At 29.0% G+C, this 20,060-nt stretch overlaps 1 protein-coding gene across 5 annotated transcripts in view; it reads right to left on the bottom strand.

Annotated features, from left to right (window-relative positions):
- mv (lysosomal-trafficking regulator mauve) overlaps positions 1-20,060 on the bottom strand; it is a 284,054-nt gene that overhangs the window by 38,575 nt on the left and 225,419 nt on the right. For all 5 annotated transcript variants that reach the window (XM_085813916.1, XM_085813918.1, XM_085813920.1 and 2 more), the window contains 7 exons: positions 17,575-17,680; positions 16,185-16,246; positions 15,962-16,005; positions 10,958-11,101; positions 5,452-5,693; positions 1,480-1,546; positions 1,226-1,367 (listed from right to left, as the gene is read on the bottom strand). In XM_085813916.1, coding sequence (XP_085670042.1) covers positions 1,226-1,367; positions 1,480-1,546; positions 5,452-5,693; positions 10,958-11,101; positions 15,962-16,005; positions 16,185-16,246; positions 17,575-17,680 — 807 coding nt within the window. The remainder of the gene's footprint in view (positions 1-1,225; positions 1,368-1,479; positions 1,547-5,451; positions 5,694-10,957; positions 11,102-15,961; positions 16,006-16,184; positions 16,247-17,574; positions 17,681-20,060) is intronic.

Raw genomic sequence — 20,060 nt, 5'->3', positions numbered from 1 at the left:
TTTTAAAATCCATGTTAAATTTCTTGAATAATGGCAAAACTATTCTAGAATTTTTTTAAATATTTCAGCATAAAATCTGCTGTGTGGAACATCGCAAGATCATGGAAGAATGCGTCTCCAGATACTTAAAAAAAAAGGCTTGGCATAATTTCATGGCTGGCTACCATGTTTAAAGGTGAGGATGATGAAGATAATAGCCACGAATTTAAAGGTTTTCGGACATTGCAAACCAAAGGTGAAATTTTCTAATTAATAGATTTTTGTAAAGAAATTTGGGGAAACAGTAATAAATAAAGATGATATAACAGAAGTTTTTCATTGCGATGACAATGTCCCAATCATCAATCAACTGATGGATGGTGAAATCTGTAGTATGGTTCTAGACCCAGAAAATACAGCTACCAATAGTGAAGAAAGTGACAGACAGGTTATTGAAAATGAAAACAATTCAACTGACAAGTTAGCCAGAATTCTCGACACAGCATTTACAGGACTTGAACAACGGAACTTTGTAACTGAACAAGAAATTATGTCTGTCTACAGAATTAAAGAGAAAGAATTAGCACAAAAAACAAAGCAACTTAAACAACTTACATTGAGAGATATGTTTAATAAAGTAAATAGATAAATATTAATCCTCTGAGTGGCCAGGGTTTCACTAAGAAAGCACAAATTTCCCATAACTACTATGAAAACAAATTATTTTTTTGATTTTAATGTAAAAACTCTCCTGGTATTTCATACCTGGATTTGTGTACTTTTGATATATTGCCTTAATTTCTTTGAAATATTTTAATATGCACGTATGTTCTTACATATATCACAAAAAATATTTTAAGCCATATATATATAGCTTTGCTGCTTAGACGGTTAAGCTTTCTTTGTGTAAATTTTGATACCCGTTAGATCATAAATGCTTCATTATTTCATAAACCATGATTTCATATTTTTAATTTTATAATTTCTACATGCAATCTTACTAAATTTAAATGATGATCTAAAGTTTAGAAAAATCCCAAATCCAGAACTGCTGAAGTCCCGACAAGTTCGGATCTCAGACTTTGTACTGTACATAAATATGCATACCTGAGTAATATTCATAAATACAAAAACACAAGGTAAATTATTAACAAATATTTACCTTCATATTCTTAGACAATAAGTACTTTTTTGTTATTAATAATATTTTTAATCTTATTGCACAGATAAACAAATAAAAAGCTACCTTGGTATTTAATGAAATGGTATGTATAAGGTAAAAGTCTGATTAGAAAATGCAAAACAACACCACTGTTACTATAATGTGAGCCATAATGGTATGGTGCAGAAATTGGAAGTTCAGATTCTCCTGTTTGCTCTTTCAGTAACTGAAATATTAATACAATAATTTGAAATTAACTCAAGATTTATGATATTGTAATAAATTTCCTTTTCATAATTTTGAACAATTTTGTTCCATATAATTTTAAATATACTCACATTATAAAGATCACAATAAAATTTCTCTCTATATTTATGTTGGATTGCAACTGGTTTCACAAAGTTTCTAAAAACAATAATTAAAAGAAATTAGTATGAACATTAAAAACAAAAGCATTAAAAAAACAATAGGACTGTCTTTCTAAATATATATTAACGTCTTAAGTTCTCATCAGTTGATTTCATGCTATATATTTCTATGTGTAACTCAAGAATATTTGAAACTTTTCCTAAAGTTGAATTACAGGGTGTGGCTTACATATGGATTCACTAACCTCACAAAAAAAACAAAGACTTTTTCCATTAGCTGGGCGTAAATGATAAATTGCCATATATAACATTTTTTTATTTTCTTTATTTATGAAAAAAAATAATTTTAAATGAAATGACTTGTTTTATTTTTTTAACTGTTTATATTGCTGATGCGGTGCATCATCTCCAAAATGAAAATCTGATATTGATGAAATTCACACCCATCTGATGGAAAAGTATCAAAATGTACAACAGAAATAATATCAGAATGCCTTGAATAATAGATGCATGAAAATTACACTAGAAAAGGAAAATTACTTTAATACTTTTTGGGTGTTCTGAATGCCAGTTTTATACAAAAACGGAAAAAAAATTTACATAAATCTTTATGACACTTTATGTCTTTAGCTTATGAAAAGAATTAATTTCAAATGAAAATTATTTCTACTGCTTATTTGTTTCATCGCTGCCATAACGAGAAATCTTATAAAATGAAAAATCCGAGGGAAAATCTATATTTCAAATTTGTTGTACAGTAAAAGGCCTGATGCAGAAGAAATACAAGTTACTGTCACTCAGAAACATCAAACGTTGTAAACTGGCAAACGTTGTAAGGTATTTATGTTTATTAACTGGCTATTTTATGTTCCAAATCTGTACTGTCACTTCTTTCTTTACGTTTTCAATCAAATTGCAAATTAGCTTGCACGTATTTAAGTGAGGGTTTGAGATTGAAGTCAGAGCATGTTCTGCCTGCTGAAGGCCTTATTACAAGCTGTTATTCTAAGATTAACATTCTTGTGTACAGTGTTGCTTCATTCTTGCCGATAGTGCTGACATGCCAGTATAGGCTTAAGAGCCAACTTCCACATTAAAATTTCTCTGCATAGCCTTTGGCTAACAAATACATAGATTTAGTTTTAATTTAAAATCCTACTTTTGTATTTCCACCATAAATGCTGGCTGATTTGTAAGCACCAGACGTTGCCTTCTGTCCAACTTACTTAGTTTTAAATAAAAGGATATTTACACCCTTCTTAAATTCTGTTTTATCTTGGACATAGCGATGAGTCGCTTACAAGTCTATTTGCGGTTTTGCCACAAGTTACATTTAGTTTCAAGCATATTCTCTACAGTGGCGCCTGAACAACACAGGACCATGTCACAAGGAAATTCAACTTTTAGTCCTCGCCCCAAGACTTCAAACCCAATCGGCACCAGGTAGTCCTATGAAAGATTAGGCTTCACTGTGAATATCATGCGGGCCTCTATGAAATCCAAAATGATTTTAGATGAAAGAAATTTGGTAAATCTGTTTTTGAAGCATTTAATTTCATATTTTATATTATATACAGTAACCAAAAATTCAAAAACTCATGATAGCAATCGCTGTACTAAGCGGACAAGCATTAAATAGATACAAATGCATTGCCAAATTCATGTTGGGTGATCCAGAAAGTGACACTTACAAATTCAAAATATTTTAAAATGCCTTCATTGAAGTGTTCCTATTGTAAAAGACAGAGCCAAGTTAGAAGCAGAACTTTTAAGAAAATACCAGTTTAAGGTTGAACTCGCCGAGTTCATACTACGGAAAATCCAAGAAATTTGAAAATATAGGTTTTTAACATCACTCTTTGATATATGTTCTCCAGGTATGTGGTAGATTTTAGTCTCAAGCTATTAATTTTACATTACACAGGAAGCTGTTTCCTTGAACTTGTTGTATTATTCATAAATTGTCTTGTTTTAGTAGTGTTTCTTTTTGACATTTTATATAAAATCTCCACTGTTGCATAACTACTCACCCACATTTAGTGAATTCTAATATGTAGTAAGGTCATGTTCCCCAATAAGTGCCATGTTTGCATTTTACTATCACTTACTATTACAACTGTTACTTAGAAGCTAAATTTGCAGTATGTAATATTTTGTAATGTATGTAATGAGTAGAAATTTGGAGAGAACTTTTATGCGATTGGATGCAGCTTTTTACTTTGTTACACTTATTACACTATAAACTAAACCTTAAATAAAATTATAAATCACTGGATGTAAGTTATTTCAAAGTGTAAGAAATGTTGAAACATAAATAAAATTTAAAAATTCCATATTTATAGTTAAAAAATGTTATATGCCATGATAATGGCATAAAATGATATATTTTTTATACATATATAGACTAGAACATATCCTTTCAAAGTGACTAAAAGTTTACAAAAATTTTTCTTTCCATTTGGTAATAGAACAGCACAGGCATTATGTGAAACCAATGCAGCTAATGTAACAAAAACATTATTTTAAAGACGACACCTTTTTGTTTTTTAAAATACTGCATTAAATGTTAAACACCTAGAATAAAAATATAAAATGTCAAACCCATCAGTTCTAATTTATTTCAAATACAGCTTTACCCGACGAGACGGCTTCTGACCTAAGCTATCCTGTAGGACAACAAACAGGATGATGCCATCCCATAGAAGGAAGAAACCACCATCAGCGCACCACAGCGAAGGGCCGGGTGGCGGATCAGATGTGGTAAATTGAATGATAGTCATAAAAAATGAAAGTTTTTGTTATGAAGACTATTGTGCCTTGTGCAGTAGGTGCTTCGTACGATTAGAAAAAGAAAAATGATTTATGTCTTGAAGGAAAAAATGTAAAAAGCATTGATATGAAATTTAGGCACAGTTATCGGAAATTTTGACTTTGAGATTTTTTATTTAAAGAACTAGCATATACACCACAATTAAAGAGTACATGATTTGTGAATAAACATATTTTGACAAAATTTTCATAAAGGAACTAATAGAAAAGAGGAGCTATTTTAACATATCTAGGAAAGTTACAGAACTCCGATGTGAAGAATTAGAATAATAATAATAATAATAAAATATTTTTTAAAGAAGTAAATTACGATGCTATTGTTGATAAGTTAAAAGGAAAATACATTGAACATTAAGGAGAAGAATAGATTCTACATCTGGCTATGGTAAACAGCAAGTGTTGAAGAGCTGCGGTGTGAAATTATTTTGTCTAGTTGGCTGAGGCTTGTTTTATATTTCATTAAATTACTGAACCACTGTGGCCAAAATTGTTTGGATGGAGTTTTTGGAAGATCTTGCGCATGATAAGTACAATTGAAAACGATATGATCGGGATCGGCAATATTTCCACACTCACAAAGATTATCTGAGCTTAATCCAAAGCGATATGTACAACTGCATTTCCAAAACATGATATACTTTTATTTAAAGTATATTTTCAGACAATCATATGAACAACAGAACAACGAATGGCTGAATGACCATAAAACAAAAAGAACACAAATTACTTAACATTTAAGTATTCAACAAAAGAAAGAAGTTAGATGACTTATATTTGTGATTTGGAGATAATGTCTGAAACTAACATATTGAGAAGGAAAAGAAAATGACTTCAGAAATATTAGAAAAAAAATTTACTTTTAAAAAATTGAGTTAACAAAATTCATCTTATCAAGAAAAGTTGATATTAATTTTTAATGCTTTTTGTCAATAAGAAATTTCAAGAAAATTTTTAATTACTGAAATTCTGTGGTACATACATGCATACACATACATACCTGCATGCACAACACACACTATGTATGCTTATATAATAGTGTAAAAACAAGTAAAACATGTCATAATTCTTTAAAATAAAAACATTTAAATTATTAAACATATATCAAAGAATTACCTGTACACAGATGGATCATTGATGTTTAAGTACTGGCTAGAATAATCTGATAAAATGAATGGGAATACTGGGTACTGCATCAAATCATTAAATGAGCGGCCAGCTAATTTATTCAATTGAGTTAAATATTCAAAATTTGTAATTGTGCCTTCCTGCCATAGTTGAGTTAAAGCATTAACATCACTATACCTTTGGCATGGTAGTCCACGGCTTTCTAGCTGTTTCCAGATACACTGGAAATCCTAGAAAACAACAATATATATATATATGGTAAAAAGGAATTAAATCCTATATACAGTCTGAGATTCAGAATTTTCAGGAATTCTGAATTCTGGAAATTTCTAGATTTGAGATCATCAGTTTAATTCTAGTAAAATGGTGTGTAGACACGACACTTTTGGGGCTTCCTTTATGTTTAGGTCAGACAGAAGAATGCTAACTTCTCAACATGGCTGGCACCAGAGCTGGTGCAGCAGCACAGGGCAGTAGAATTTAAAGGATGCAAAGCTTGATGTCTATCATCAGACATTTGAATTACTAAGGATATTTTGATGCTTGTATAATTTATGCATTATTTTTTTTAGTTATTTAATTTATATATATATACTTTTGATTCATATATAATTGTATTTTAAAGAGTTTATATTATGATGCATCATTGCATATTAATTGATGACAAATTACATTTCAGTGAAAACCACACTAATGCTGATTGCTTAAGAGTCATAATTATTGTTGATGCACTGCTTATTTGTTTATTTATAAGTATCAGAAAAGTCACATACTGTTCACAGTATTCTGGTATTTGAATACAGATCAAATTAAGTAGCCATAAATCTATTTTGATTTTGTTATTGGCTTTAAATGATGATATTACTACAATTGTATCACAGTATGTAATTGCAACTTAAAAGTAAAAACAGTAATTTATTGTCTACAATTTTTAATGCATTATGACAATGGTATTTTAATAAAAAGGTTGAAAAATGGACACCAACAACTAGAAATTTGAATTCTATCAGTGGAAAATTGCATATTATTGCAAGATTTTGATTATGAGTTTAATATATTATCGAATATCAAATGTTGTCTAGCACTGAATTATTTGCATGAATGTTTGAATGAATATTATACATATATACTGTTGTCTTATTTGCTTATTAATGAACACAAAGTCAGAAAGGCTTATTACTTCATAATTATGTTTTATGATCTTACAAATTCTAACATGTGATTTTATATTTCAATACATATTTTAGTGATTCATTATTGACATAAATTTAGCAATATCCATTGTTGCCCATTTATGATTTATTCTTTATCACATTAGATTATTAATACTGATTCCAATGTTTATTTTATTAATTGATCATCTTAGTAGTGATATTTAGTTAGTTATTTCTAAGACCAAACTTTGGCTAAAACTGATGCGTAATATGTCGAAAGAAAAAAAACTTTTTATAAGTCCTCTCCATACCCATTTATTGAAAGATGTACACTGTGGGAGGGGGGGAGACAGTTCTATATCTCCCATTCTACTGGTCCGATTGATGAAATTCAACTTGCAATTTTCAGGTCTCGGAAGCGTGACTTAGGATATGTATTATATTTATATATAACATTGTTCTAATATAGTCGGACTTTTTTTGTAATACACCAATTTTTTTCCATATTTCGATTCTACGACTACAATTATGCCAAACTACCAAGGTTTGTAAAAATTGCATGAGTAGTTTGTTAAAAATTAGCTCTCAAAATTTTAGCTCCTCAATGCTCATTCAGTTTGGTATATATTTATTAATCTGTCTTTTTTTATTAAACTTATTTGATTTTTCCTTTCACATTTAGAAATTTAGGTTCATTACAAATAAAATTCACCCATTTTTTATGATTTATTTTGAAAATTTGTATTTTAAATAATTTTTAAAAATTTTTCAAAAAACATTTGAATTATAATCTATAAAATGTTTACCATCATCTTAACGTAGTCATTATAATTGTATTTCTAAGCATACCTGCAAAAAAATTACAGTTTTGTATTCAAAATTTTCGAAGATATATGTGAATTTATATATTGGTGTGTTTTGAAATTTGGCATATTTGTTGAAAGCGATAAAACATCAAATGTGGTTTAGACACTTTGCTAAAATTATTTGGAAGTAGAAATGATGGGACTTTTTCTCTGTTCATGCACAATGTAAAAAGATAAGTACGAGGTGCCTTTTTTCCTGCACCGGCATAATGGACGGGAAAGGAAAATTGGTTGCCACATATTAAGAAGTTCATTAAGTGAATTATTTTTGGTGCACACTAAAAAATTTGGGCCAAGATAAATTTTTTACTTTCTCCAAAAATTTCGCATCAGATTTTACAAAATTTGATATCTAAGCATAATTTGAGTTGTAAAAACAAAATAGGGGAAAAAATTGGTGTTATTTCAGAAAAAGTCCGCTTTTGTGTCAAAATACCTATGTTAGAACTATGCTATATAAATCTAATATATATCCTAAGTCGCTCTTTCGAGGTACGAAAAATGCAATTTGAATTTTGTGAATTGGCCCAGTAAAACGGGAGATATAGAACTGTCTCCCCCCTTTTTTTTGTGCAGTGTACATCAATGGTATCTTTATTCTCTGGAAATATTCAGAAGAAGAACTCAAAGTACTTTTTTTCCTTTACCTCTGAAAATTGAACCTACATTTTATAATTTACAAAGAAGTTAATAATTCAACAATGCATTCTTGATCTTTCAATCATAAAAACTGGTAATACTCTTCAGAATTAAATCTACAATACACAATTTAGAAATCCAAGAATAATCCCATATGATTCTCTTCCTTTTATCTGAATAAAATAGCTATCTTTTATTAAGACAAGCTAAAGAATTTTCTTCTACACCTAGACTTCATGAAAATAAATATAAGTACATCTTAAAAATTGCAACAAACAACCATCATAGTCAAAAAATTTACCAATTAAATCAACAGACAAATTTTTGAAACAGTTAAACTGCTACTGACAAGAATTTTAACAGAAGTAAATTCACTAGAACATTTGCCTGCTCCTGCTATCCCATTACCCCACATATCAATTAAATTTTCAAAAGATCTGGATATTATTTGTCATAACTCCAACCCCATCCATATGAAAGTTGTTAAGAACGAGCAAATCATGCTCTAGTGCAACAGATACATCAAGTGTGCATTGCATACCCATCCACGATGAAGGCACAAATATGAAAACTCAGTATATTGGTAAGGGGAAAAAAAAAAAAAAAAAAAAAAAGAGAGAGAGAGAGAGAGAGAAGAAAGAAAGAAAGAAAAAGCAACGATATGCCAAGCAGCTCTGCAGGAAACAAACAGTAAAAGAAAAGAATCGCAATAACGACCTTGTATTTAGCATACTTATGTTAAAACAATCGATTTTGAGGGCAACTAAAGGTCTCTCCTCATCAGAAAAACAAAATTACTAGAAAGGGGAAAAAGAAGAAAATAAAGCATTGACAAAGAAGTCTCAGAAACGCGTGGTCATTATCAGCACACACATGGTTGTAACCGGATTTTGAATCAGATTTACACTGGCCGCCTACTTTTACTGAGCCAGGCTATCTGATCAAACATATAACACATAGACTAGAATGCAAACAAATCAAGGAAGTCAAAAAATAGGGAAAATAGGGAGCTCTGCACCTTCATGCACCAAGACTGGACCTGTATTCATTGATCTGTTTGCGTTCTAGTCTGTGTTATATGTTTGATCAGATAGCCTGGCTCAGTAAAAGTAGGCGGCCAGTGTAAATCTGATTTAAAATCCAGTCACAACCACGTGTGTGCTGATAATGACCACATGTTTCTGAGACTCCTTTGCCAATGCTTTATTTTTCTTCTTTTTCCCCTTTCTAGTAATTTCGTTCTCTTGATGAGGAGGGACCTTTAGTTGCCCTCGAAATCAACTGAGTATTTTAACATATGTACGCTAAATACAAGGTTGTTATTGCAATTTTAATTGTCACATTGGTGTGTTTCTCTTCTATTCTAAAAGAAAAGAAATTGTATTGAGCTATTTATCCCAATTCCAGTTAGCAAAGCAAGATACACTATCTGCAAAAGCTTCTAACTCACTAATGTTTAAATGTAATTTTTAATGTGCCAACCTAGGATATTTTATTTTGTTTTATCTGCATGCACATTTTGATTTTTTTAACATTAGTTTTCTGAGTTTAAATTAATATATATTATTTTTACTTAAGAAAACAAAAGTATTTGCATAATTTATGTATATTTTAAATTTAAAACATTTGAATGTTACTGTCTTTTGAGTTCTTAATTTCAAATTTTCAGATTACATGCTAATTTTTTTTATTATTATTACTATTATCAGAGGAAAATACTTGTTTTTAAATGCATAGGAAGATTATCACTGCAAAATACACATATTTACTGCTGGTTTTTATTATTGACTGTTTGTGACATTTAAAATATATGTAAATAAAGGATATATTGATAGATATTCAGCCACCAAAATTTCAAACATAACTTTAGAAACTATAATAGCTATTCCAATTAGTTTAAAAGCTACTTTTCTTGCTTAGTGACACATACAATATTTTCCCATACATATTAGCATACTTTAATCATGTGCTAAATTAAATTTTTAATCTTCAATTTGCAGATAATGCTAAGAATAAAATTTTATTTGCAAATGAATGAAATTTTGAAAGCACATTTTTTTAGAAAACTGCCTAAACATTTTATGTACAAATTTTTAGTATTTTTTGAAAATTGTAAACATTTTATATTTAAAATTTAGAATTAATAACCTAAGTTTCAAAAATTTAGAACATGGTCATTTACTAGCTAATTTTTATAAAAGTCAGGTCTAATGAAAATTAGAAGTGGGTCAAGTAATTTTTTTTGGCGGGGGGGGGGGGGGGTGCCAAGTTCAACATTAGCAGAAAGTGTAAAATAGATATAATCCAAAATCACTTGCATTATTTCTTACCAAACTTGGTATTTTTTTCATAATTTAATATGAAGAATTGAATTATAGAAAAAAAAATGGCAAGTCATTTTTGAAAAATTAAAGTTTTGTATCAAAATATATATGTTAGAGCAATGCTATTTATAAATTTAACATATATCCTAAGCTGTACTTTTGAAACAAGAAAAATGCAATTTAAAGGTTGTCTATCAGCCAACGGACATCGAAGACATAGATCCCTTTGTGACTGATCCCTTTTATCCCCTTTTTTGACTCACAGTAGATACTGAAATTTAACAATGTCTGTCAGGAACTAATCACATTATTCACTAAGACATGTCTTCATAACAGTTATTTAAAATATTTTGATATAAAATCTTAAATACTAATATCTTATACAGTACAATGCTTGTAAGTCTTCAGAATTGACTGGATTAAAACAAAAGCATATCAACAACTAGATCATCATTTTATAAAGGAGAACTATGTAAAAATATTGGTACAAGGTTACACTGGAGAAACTTACTTTTTGGTCACGAAAAGCAATGAGATATGTTAAGCCATTGGTAAAAAATATTTCAAAGGCATTGTTTTGCAGTTCATAGCGACGAGGCACAATTTCTTCAATGGTTTCAAATGGCCAGCTTTCAGATATTGGGTGTCTTTTTGTCTAAAACGAATGAAGGTTTAGTTTTGGAAATATTCTAGGCTCAGTTTTGAAATGCAAAAAATTAAAAATATAAAAAGAAAATTTTGAAAAGAAAAATTAAGATACATCAGTGTTCTTTTACATTCTTCAGTTAAAAAAATAAGTTTTCAAGTTATATTTACTGAACTTTTAAAAGAAATATTTAGTATTTGTTAAACATTTCAATTTAAACACATTCAAAACTTTAATAAATATTTTTAGCTAAATATTAAATTAATTTATCTCCTGATCGATACAAAAAAGAAATATTCTTTAAGTCAAATTAAAACTTGATTATAATATAAACTGCTTCATTTTCCCTCTTCTTTCATCTATTATTTGCTCATGAATTTAATAACTGCTTGGAAAAGACTGTTTTTAATCACTGACTACTATATATTTGCAAAATTTAAAAGCCTTCTTCACAATGCAGCATGATTTCTGCTTTACAATGCACACAATGTTTCAAAATTTTTTCCTTCATTAACCACATGTGTGGTGACTGGATGTGAAACAACAAACCCAGTGTAACTCATGCATGTCATAAAAGGCAACTAAAATAAGTACCCGGTGTCCAGGGTATAGCCAGGAACTCTGTCCCCTGAGGATTATATCAGGGGACTGACCTTCCAGGTTGGGAGTAAGGCCAACTACCTTACCCTATAAAAAAATACTCAGTTCAGAAACCTCAGTAAAGTGCAAGAACTGGCTTGTCTCTAACCAGACGACTCAGAAAGGAAAAGGACTTTAGAATGGATACTTGGAATATTCACACATCCTTTAAAGGTGGTGCTTGCAATACTTGCTTGATGTCCTTGCAATACAGGAAATAAAATGACTGCAACATGATATTATAGAAAAAAAAAAAAAAAGGAATGTAGAGAGTATTCACAGATGTTGGACATTCACAGATGATTCAGTATTTCTCATTCAATTAATTCTGTTCTCACTTAGAGACAAGGCAAAAATATATAAAAACTCAAAATATCTATATTAAAAATTACGAAGTAAATCTTAAAGACGTATTTCCTCGAAAAAATTCCAGAAAGGATTAAGCATGATTAAATTGGCAATAATAAATGAAGGCGTTATCTTTGTTGTTGCGAAGCTAAGTTTCTCCAGATTGGCAACAAATCCACTAGTCTGAAGTTTCAAATGTAAACAATCAATGGCTGCCATAAAAAAAAAAGGCTTAGCGGCACTTAAACAACTTTAAAATTGTTGATAATTCTAAAAATATTGCATACAGATTTACTAAAGGCATAAAAACCTTAACCGGAAGATAATAACAACATAATTCAATCATTTTTAAAGCAAAAAATGTACAATTTACAAACATATAAGAGTAAAGAAACTGACATCAGTGAGCCAGGTAAAAGAGTGGATATATATAAAAATATATTTATATGCATTTGGTGCGCTCAATTGCAACCAAAATACAAGGTGCACATCTACATGTTACAGCAGTCCTAAATACAAAATTTCAACGTCCTGAGGTAACTCATTTTTGAGTTATGCGAGATACATACGTACATACAGAAACCATGAAAAATTCTCTTCAGAATTCGTTTTAAACCAGTTTTATAATTTTTTGGAGGAAACGAGTCTTTTATTCTGTCCTTATGTACAGATATCATGCAAAAACATCGTTAAATTGCATTCAAAAGCGGTTAAAATGGATATTTTCCTTGAAATATGCTGCCTGAAACTTTTCGCGATTACAATACTTCCTTTTTACTTCGTACAAGAAAGTAAAAAAGACTAAAGAATACGGTATTAAAATTTACCATCTATTTATAGATTCAAGGTGGCATAAGACAGTATAAAGTGGCATAAGACAGCCAATCTATTTCAAGAAATGGTGGAGTTTGGAATCCCAACCAAGCTCATTAATTTAACTAAAGCTACACTTGGTAAAGTGATATGTAGGATTAGAATTGAAAATCATTTATCTGAAACCTTTTATAACAGAAATAGGCCTATGCCAAGAAGATTCCTTTGCTTGCCTGCTATTCAATTAGAAAGGAAAAGCATTAGAAAAGGGCATCAGAAACAGAGATTTAGACTACCCAGATATTGATATTACTGGGAGGTCAGACAAGGCAAGAATTGAGGCTTTTTCTGCTTTGGAATCTTTTGCCACAAATACAGGTCTCAACAGTCAACAAGGATAAAATCAAATTTATGAAAATTACACTATCCATGGTAACTTATCATAACCCAATGTGCAAGAGTGGCTATAGCTTTAAAAGTCTGATAAGCTTAAATATCTTAGTATTTTAATTAATGGCAAAAATAAGTTAAGAGCAGAAATTGATAATAGAATTAAAATGGGTTATAAATGCTTCTTTAGGCTATGAAGATGATTAAAATCTAATCTTATAAGTTGCAAAACAAAACTGTGGATATAAAATACATTAATACTACCTGTTTTACTTTATGCAAGTGAAATGTGGCTTTTTAAAGACATATGACACTCATTGGACATGTTTGAGAAAAAAAAGTCCTCAGAGAAAGCTTTGGCCCAGTACAGGAAGAGCGATGTTGGGGAGCAAGATATAATTTTGAAGTGTACAAGATTTATAGGCAAACACAAATAACACAAGGTATCCACAGTAATAGCTTAAGATGGCTGGGCCATGTTTGGAAAGCCCCAGAAGATAATCCCACTAAAGATCTTGACATTAAAAAAAAAAAAAAAAAAAAAAAAAAAGATCCTGAGCTAAAGGAAGACCACTGATTAAATGATATTGAAAAAGATAGAAACTTAGAAAATTAAAAATCGGAGAGGAATCGCTGCAGATAGAAGATGCTGGAAAGAGCGCATGGTTGAAGCATCCAAGGCCTGTAAGAGGCTGTTGTGCTTCTAAAGAATTATTTTAAACAAACATGAATGTCTTTATTAAGAATAAATTCATTTTAATGTATTAAAGTTATTGAGTCTTTTAACACATTTGCTGTAAAGTAGGCATATGAAAATTCCCCAGAATCCTTTTAACAGGAAAACAAACGATTAACTTATACCTCACCATGGTCTGACACATAACTGACTATTAAGAGATAACACCAAATCACGTTTGGCCGTGAAAGTGCTTAAGGTTTCAATATATCATTTATATGAATAAATGTACATCAATTTAAAACAATTTTTTTCTGACATTTTTGGAATTGAATACGTAAACATTTTTATTGGCAAATTAAACAAATACATTATTTATGCAGTACTTCACAAAAATGTGAAACAAGAAAGAAACTAGAAATTTTATGCTTTTTTTTATATATATAAATCTTATTTATTTTTCTCATTAAACTATTTCACTTCACCTGCAAATATAAACCAAGCAGCATATTTACACAGATTACTTTCATAATGTAATGAAGCATCTGAATGATCAATAAAAAAATTTCTATACTCATATAATAATAAAAGTTTTAAAGATTAAAAATAATTATCTGAACAAAAAATAAAGTCTTAGATTATTGTCTAATAAATAAATTGTAAAATCTTAAATAAACTGTGAACTGAGAATTCTAAATTGGATTATCATGGAGCCAAATGTAATATCAAGAAGAGATGATTTTAGATTTCAAGTAATAGCTGTAGCTAGAAAAACATCTGATTTTATTGTGTAAGTATTTAAACAAAAATAACAGAAAATCTCATAAATAATATAACTTTGAAATTTTTTTAAATGCTTTTGAATTAAAATTTTGATGGGGAGGAAAACACACTGACAAAATATTCTATACTCAACCGTCAATTGAGCACAGTGATAGTCATTAAATAACTATTAATAAATGTCTAATAATTAATAAATGTCATCAATTTGAAAAATACCAATCATTTTAGAACTTTCTTATCGAATATTATGTAATATAACATGACAGATCACTTTAAACATATTTTAAATGAAGAAAATACAGAACATTTCTAGTTTTTTTATTTTGACAATTAAGTACATTAGAAAATAAATAAGTGTATAGCAAATAGAATTGCCCATTCTTTAGGTTTATCAAAAAAATTTTTTTTAATTTACTAAAAAAAAAAAAAAAAAAAAAAAAAAGAAAAGAAAGAAAGGGATATAAATCTAACTTTGGGGTAATTATTAAAACATGATCAAGTATAGAATTTAAATGTAAGACACTGCAAAAAGGGTAAATCTAAAATGTTTGAATAATTTTTTCATTTAAAGAATTTGACTAAAACTGCTTTAATCAATCAGCCTCTATAATAAGAATTAATTATATTATGCATCCTTCCTTGTTAATAAATTATATGAGGTTAAAGATCTAAACAAAGCCTATTCTAAACCTAAGGACAAACAGTTTCACTTCTAAATGCTTGTCATGTAATTCTACACATTAACAAGATGCAACATATAAAATGGAAATTACAGATGCATTAAGAAACCTTGACCCCTCCCTATAAATGACTTTACATGGTTTATATGTCCTTAGAAAACCTGGCAAATTCTTTCACTGGCTGGATAATCATTATAGAAAAGCATATGATGACTATGTGAAGGATGCTTTTATGGAGGATTTCCTATGGGAAACTAATTTATATTCTTATAATACACAGAGAAAATCATGGAAATCTCATGCAGCTACCCAGTTCACTGGGAATTGTACCAAGGATGAATTACTACTGTTCAGCAGTTCATTCACTTGGCTAGTGGTGGGTCTACAAAATTTTTGAGAAGATGCGGCTTGAGTAATTTATTACCAATTTTTAAGTTATATATATATGCATGCAATAAGCCAATAAAAAAGTTCTGAAAGACCAGTTATTTGTTATCAAATTACATGGGTAATTTTGTATATTATATAAAACAAACTTACAAATGATGATGTTTCTTCACCAATGAGATGAATACAACAAGCACCTAATAAGAGGAGGGAAAAGGATAATAAACATGCATTCTTCCAAATACAAAATTATTTTGCAATAGTTTAAGTTATTTATAAGCCTAAAATACTGGTCAGATGTAAACACTCTATTATAAATGCAGTTTAGCACAACATGATGAATAAAAAAATATAAAAAGAATAAAATATGGTTTACCAATTAAAATCTCAACATCACCTTCTTCAAATGCAGTAACAATCTTACACGTACAAGTAAACCTATACAATTCAGAAATTACTCTTTTAATATCAGAATTTCATTTAATACAATTATGTGATTTTATTTACTGTAATGAAAATCAATACTTGAAATGAATTACTATGGTAGAGCTTTTAAGTGGATTATATAAGCTGAAGTTTGATATTAAATAAACAGGTCTGCAAATTTACTACATCTATCTACTTTTGAAAGAATGAATAACCAAAAGCATTTACATGTAATAAAACTTTATATCATTCTCTAAGAAAAAGTAGATCATCACTTACTAAAATATTATTTAAAACTAAAGATTATTTGTGCACAGCATTTTAATTCTTTATTGCACATATTATTTTACACTTTTTAAAGTTCACATATGAAATAACCATAAATTCAAATTTTAGAAATCTGTTCTGAAAAACATTATGTGCGACGAAAAAATAAAGAAATAATAAAATATAATAATAACCAGAAAAAATATGTATGATCAATAACCATTTCTAAGTTCCCAATAAGCATGTATTTATATTGTTTCAGAAATTTAAAACTTTTTCATATAATAAATATCCCTCCTCTAATTGTCATCATATTATATAAATTAAATTCTATGTATTACTTAAAAAGTGTTATTTTGTTATTCAGAAGCAGTATCAAAAAGACTTAATACTATTCAGTAGACTAAACTAAACTGGAACTAAAATTAAAACAAATTTTAACATTATTTTTCTTGATAAACTGTAAAATTTTATTAAAAACAACACAATATAATTGTTCATACATCAAAGAGATTTGATCTTTTTCAATTAGCAATAAATTCCTTTCCGTTACAAAATAAAGATCAGGAAAATAACAGTATGTTGTTACTAATCATTGAAGCACATCATTCTCACATTTATTTTTGATATTATAAAAGATGTTGTGTATCAGTATAAAAAGTAAACAATTTATCTTGTTTTCTTAAACATATTACCATTTTGTAGTAATATACAGGATTGCAGGTCTCATGATATATATTTATTTTTAAATTTTATGCAATTGGTTATATACTTCTTTGGTATTTTTTTTTTTATATCATTTTATGTCCAGAAAAGAAATGATGAAACAAATGTAAGAGATTTTAAAACTGAAACTCTTTTAAGAGTTTTAATTTACTGAGCAGTATATCATTTATTTATTTAGCTATACGGCAACCGCAGATATTTTTTAATGAGAGAAATATTTATAACTTATTTAAAAATTCTTCTTTGAAGAGTATTGACAGCAATCTAATTTTTTTCATTTTATTCTACAGAAGTATAAAATATAATATATGTATATTGTAATATATAGAAGAGATATAATTTATTACTCTATTTGTTCATTCGTATGCAGTCTGTATAGAACAGCAGCAGAATCAGAAAACTCGTTATGATGTAGAAGCAAATTTTTGAATGGTTGTTTTTTCTTCAAATTCACTGAAACAAAAATATATACTTGTAGAAATAATGCAAGTAATACACAAACATATATTTTCAATAAATTAATATAGCAGTTTGAAATCACTTATATTCAAGTACAAGACTTTTAGTATAATTTACTTTCTTATTTTGTTTCCAATAAAATACAACAATTTAAATTGCCAAAAACTTAGATAAGGCTTGATGAAGATTTTTAGATATATCATCTTCATTCAGCATTTCTTTATATTTTTTCACATATTCCCACTACCAGAAAACATTTTGCCATCCTCTTCATTAAAGCCATATTATTTGGTGTATTTTAAATTTACTTTGGTGTATATCCTTGGCACCAGGTACCATCAGTTTGATTTTCAAGATTTAAAACCATACTACAGATTTTGTATTTGTGAACTGATTGATGATTGGAACATGACAATTGAACTTGATGACTGCAATAAAAGACTTCAGTTATATTCCTCTATTTAACATTTCTTCATATTGTCCATTAATCACAAAATTGAGCTTTTCACTTGTGGCATCGCAAAGCAGTCAAACTCACAACTATCCTCATCATCATGAAATATGAAAGCTAGCTGCAAACTACACCAAGCATTTTAAGAAATATCTGCAGACATATACTCTCATGGCCTTGCAGTGCTTCACATAGCAGGTTTTATATAAATATACTTCAATAATTCTTACATGATTGATTTTACAATGGTTGCAGTGAATTTAAAAAGGCAACTTTATACAATACAAAGTCTGAAATCCGCAAGTTCAACATTTGGATCTCTGAAACACCAACAAAAGTTTTTTAAAGAAACCTTTTTCAGAAAAAGACTTAGTTTTCAAGCATAATATTTTGGTTTAGCACGTGCTTAATGCTTCTTGTTCCTGACTCTTATTTCTCTTCGACACTAAATAAAACACCTCCATGCTGAAGAGATACATTAATTTATAATCATCAAATAATGTGGTTCTGTATCTACATTATTGACTGACAATACATCTCAAATTGAAATAATCTACTAAAGATCATGACTGATTTTACACCTACCGAATATGTAATATACGTAACGTTAACCTGGAGAATAATTTTTTTATCACTTTTTGTTATCACCAAGTGATTATAAACTCATAGCAGTTTGAGAAATCCCTCATACAGGAATGTCTAAAACAATTCTCTTTTCAGATATCAGTAACTGACTACTAAATAGCATGGTAAGCTTTTATGTTGACGTTATATTTGGTTATGATTACAGATGTCAGTCAACAGTGCTGCGAAGTGTTGAAAAGAAGACATTTAATAGAAATTTCTTTCCATATGCAAAAAATAGATTTTCCAAAAAGTAAAATAAAGATGTTATTTTTTATTAAAATTTTAATTTTAATAAAACAGCAGTAGTAGTAGTACAGTAGTATTCTGTAGAGTGAACAGAATAATAAGCTGGATCAAATCAGAAAAATTAAGGAACACCAGCATTCATAAAAGTAGTTTTTCAACGGAATCCAGTTTTTTCTTCCTTTTCCTTTGCTGTATCACGGGGAAAAACAGTATGTGCAGCATTCTACTCCAAACAAATCTTTGAGCTTCATTTAATGTATGCAGAATTAGATAAGCTAGAAAAATGCTGCTCCCCATCCCAACACTCAAGAGCCATAAATAAGGTTTGTTAGCTGACAGATTTTAAAGGTGAAACATGCATGGAGATTCAATATTGTCATAATTAATAATGTTTCTAAAAAAAAGACACTTATAATCAGGGAAAAAAATCAATTCACATTTGTTTGACTATCAGATTCTCCATTTCTACAATTTATTTTGTTTATTTATTTTTTAAGAGAGAGATTTAGGGGGAACCATATAGATCATTCCAGTTATTAAGCACCTGGATTTTGGATCAATCTTTTGTGCAAAATTTTCCAAATTATGTATTTTAAATTAATAACTGTAAGAAGTGAAATACATTAATTACTGCTCTAGAATGAAGACATTCTCATCAAATTTTTATTTTTGTTTCACTGGGAAGTGTGTGGGGGGGGGGAGAGTACAAAATAAAATATGACACTAAAATGTTATTAATTCACTTCATCACTTGTACTCACATAAATTAGCTTTGACTGTAAATTTAAATCATGAGTATTCTTTGGATTACATGCAATCACTTTTAAAGATTGACAATTTTCTCTATGAGAATATACAATAGAATAAAATGAAGTAACAGTCATTTTTCTTTTTGCTTAAAAGCTAGTGTTCTCTTGCCCCCCTCCATACACAAAGATATAAAAACTTTAATTTTCAGTCCCGTCCTGAAATTGCAGAATTTACATTTCAAAATGAATCACATATTTAACAGTTTAAAAATTTAGTCTTCATTACAGTAATAATTTGTTA

This window comes from Stegodyphus dumicola, chromosome 3, assembly GCF_044657685.1.
Source record: "Stegodyphus dumicola isolate Sdum_Otavi_A_Nest chromosome 3, ASM4465768v1".
NCBI lineage: Eukaryota > Metazoa > Arthropoda > Arachnida > Araneae > Eresidae > Stegodyphus > Stegodyphus dumicola.
Note: the sequence above shows the minus strand (reverse complement) of the source record. Positions and strands in the feature narration are given on the sequence as shown.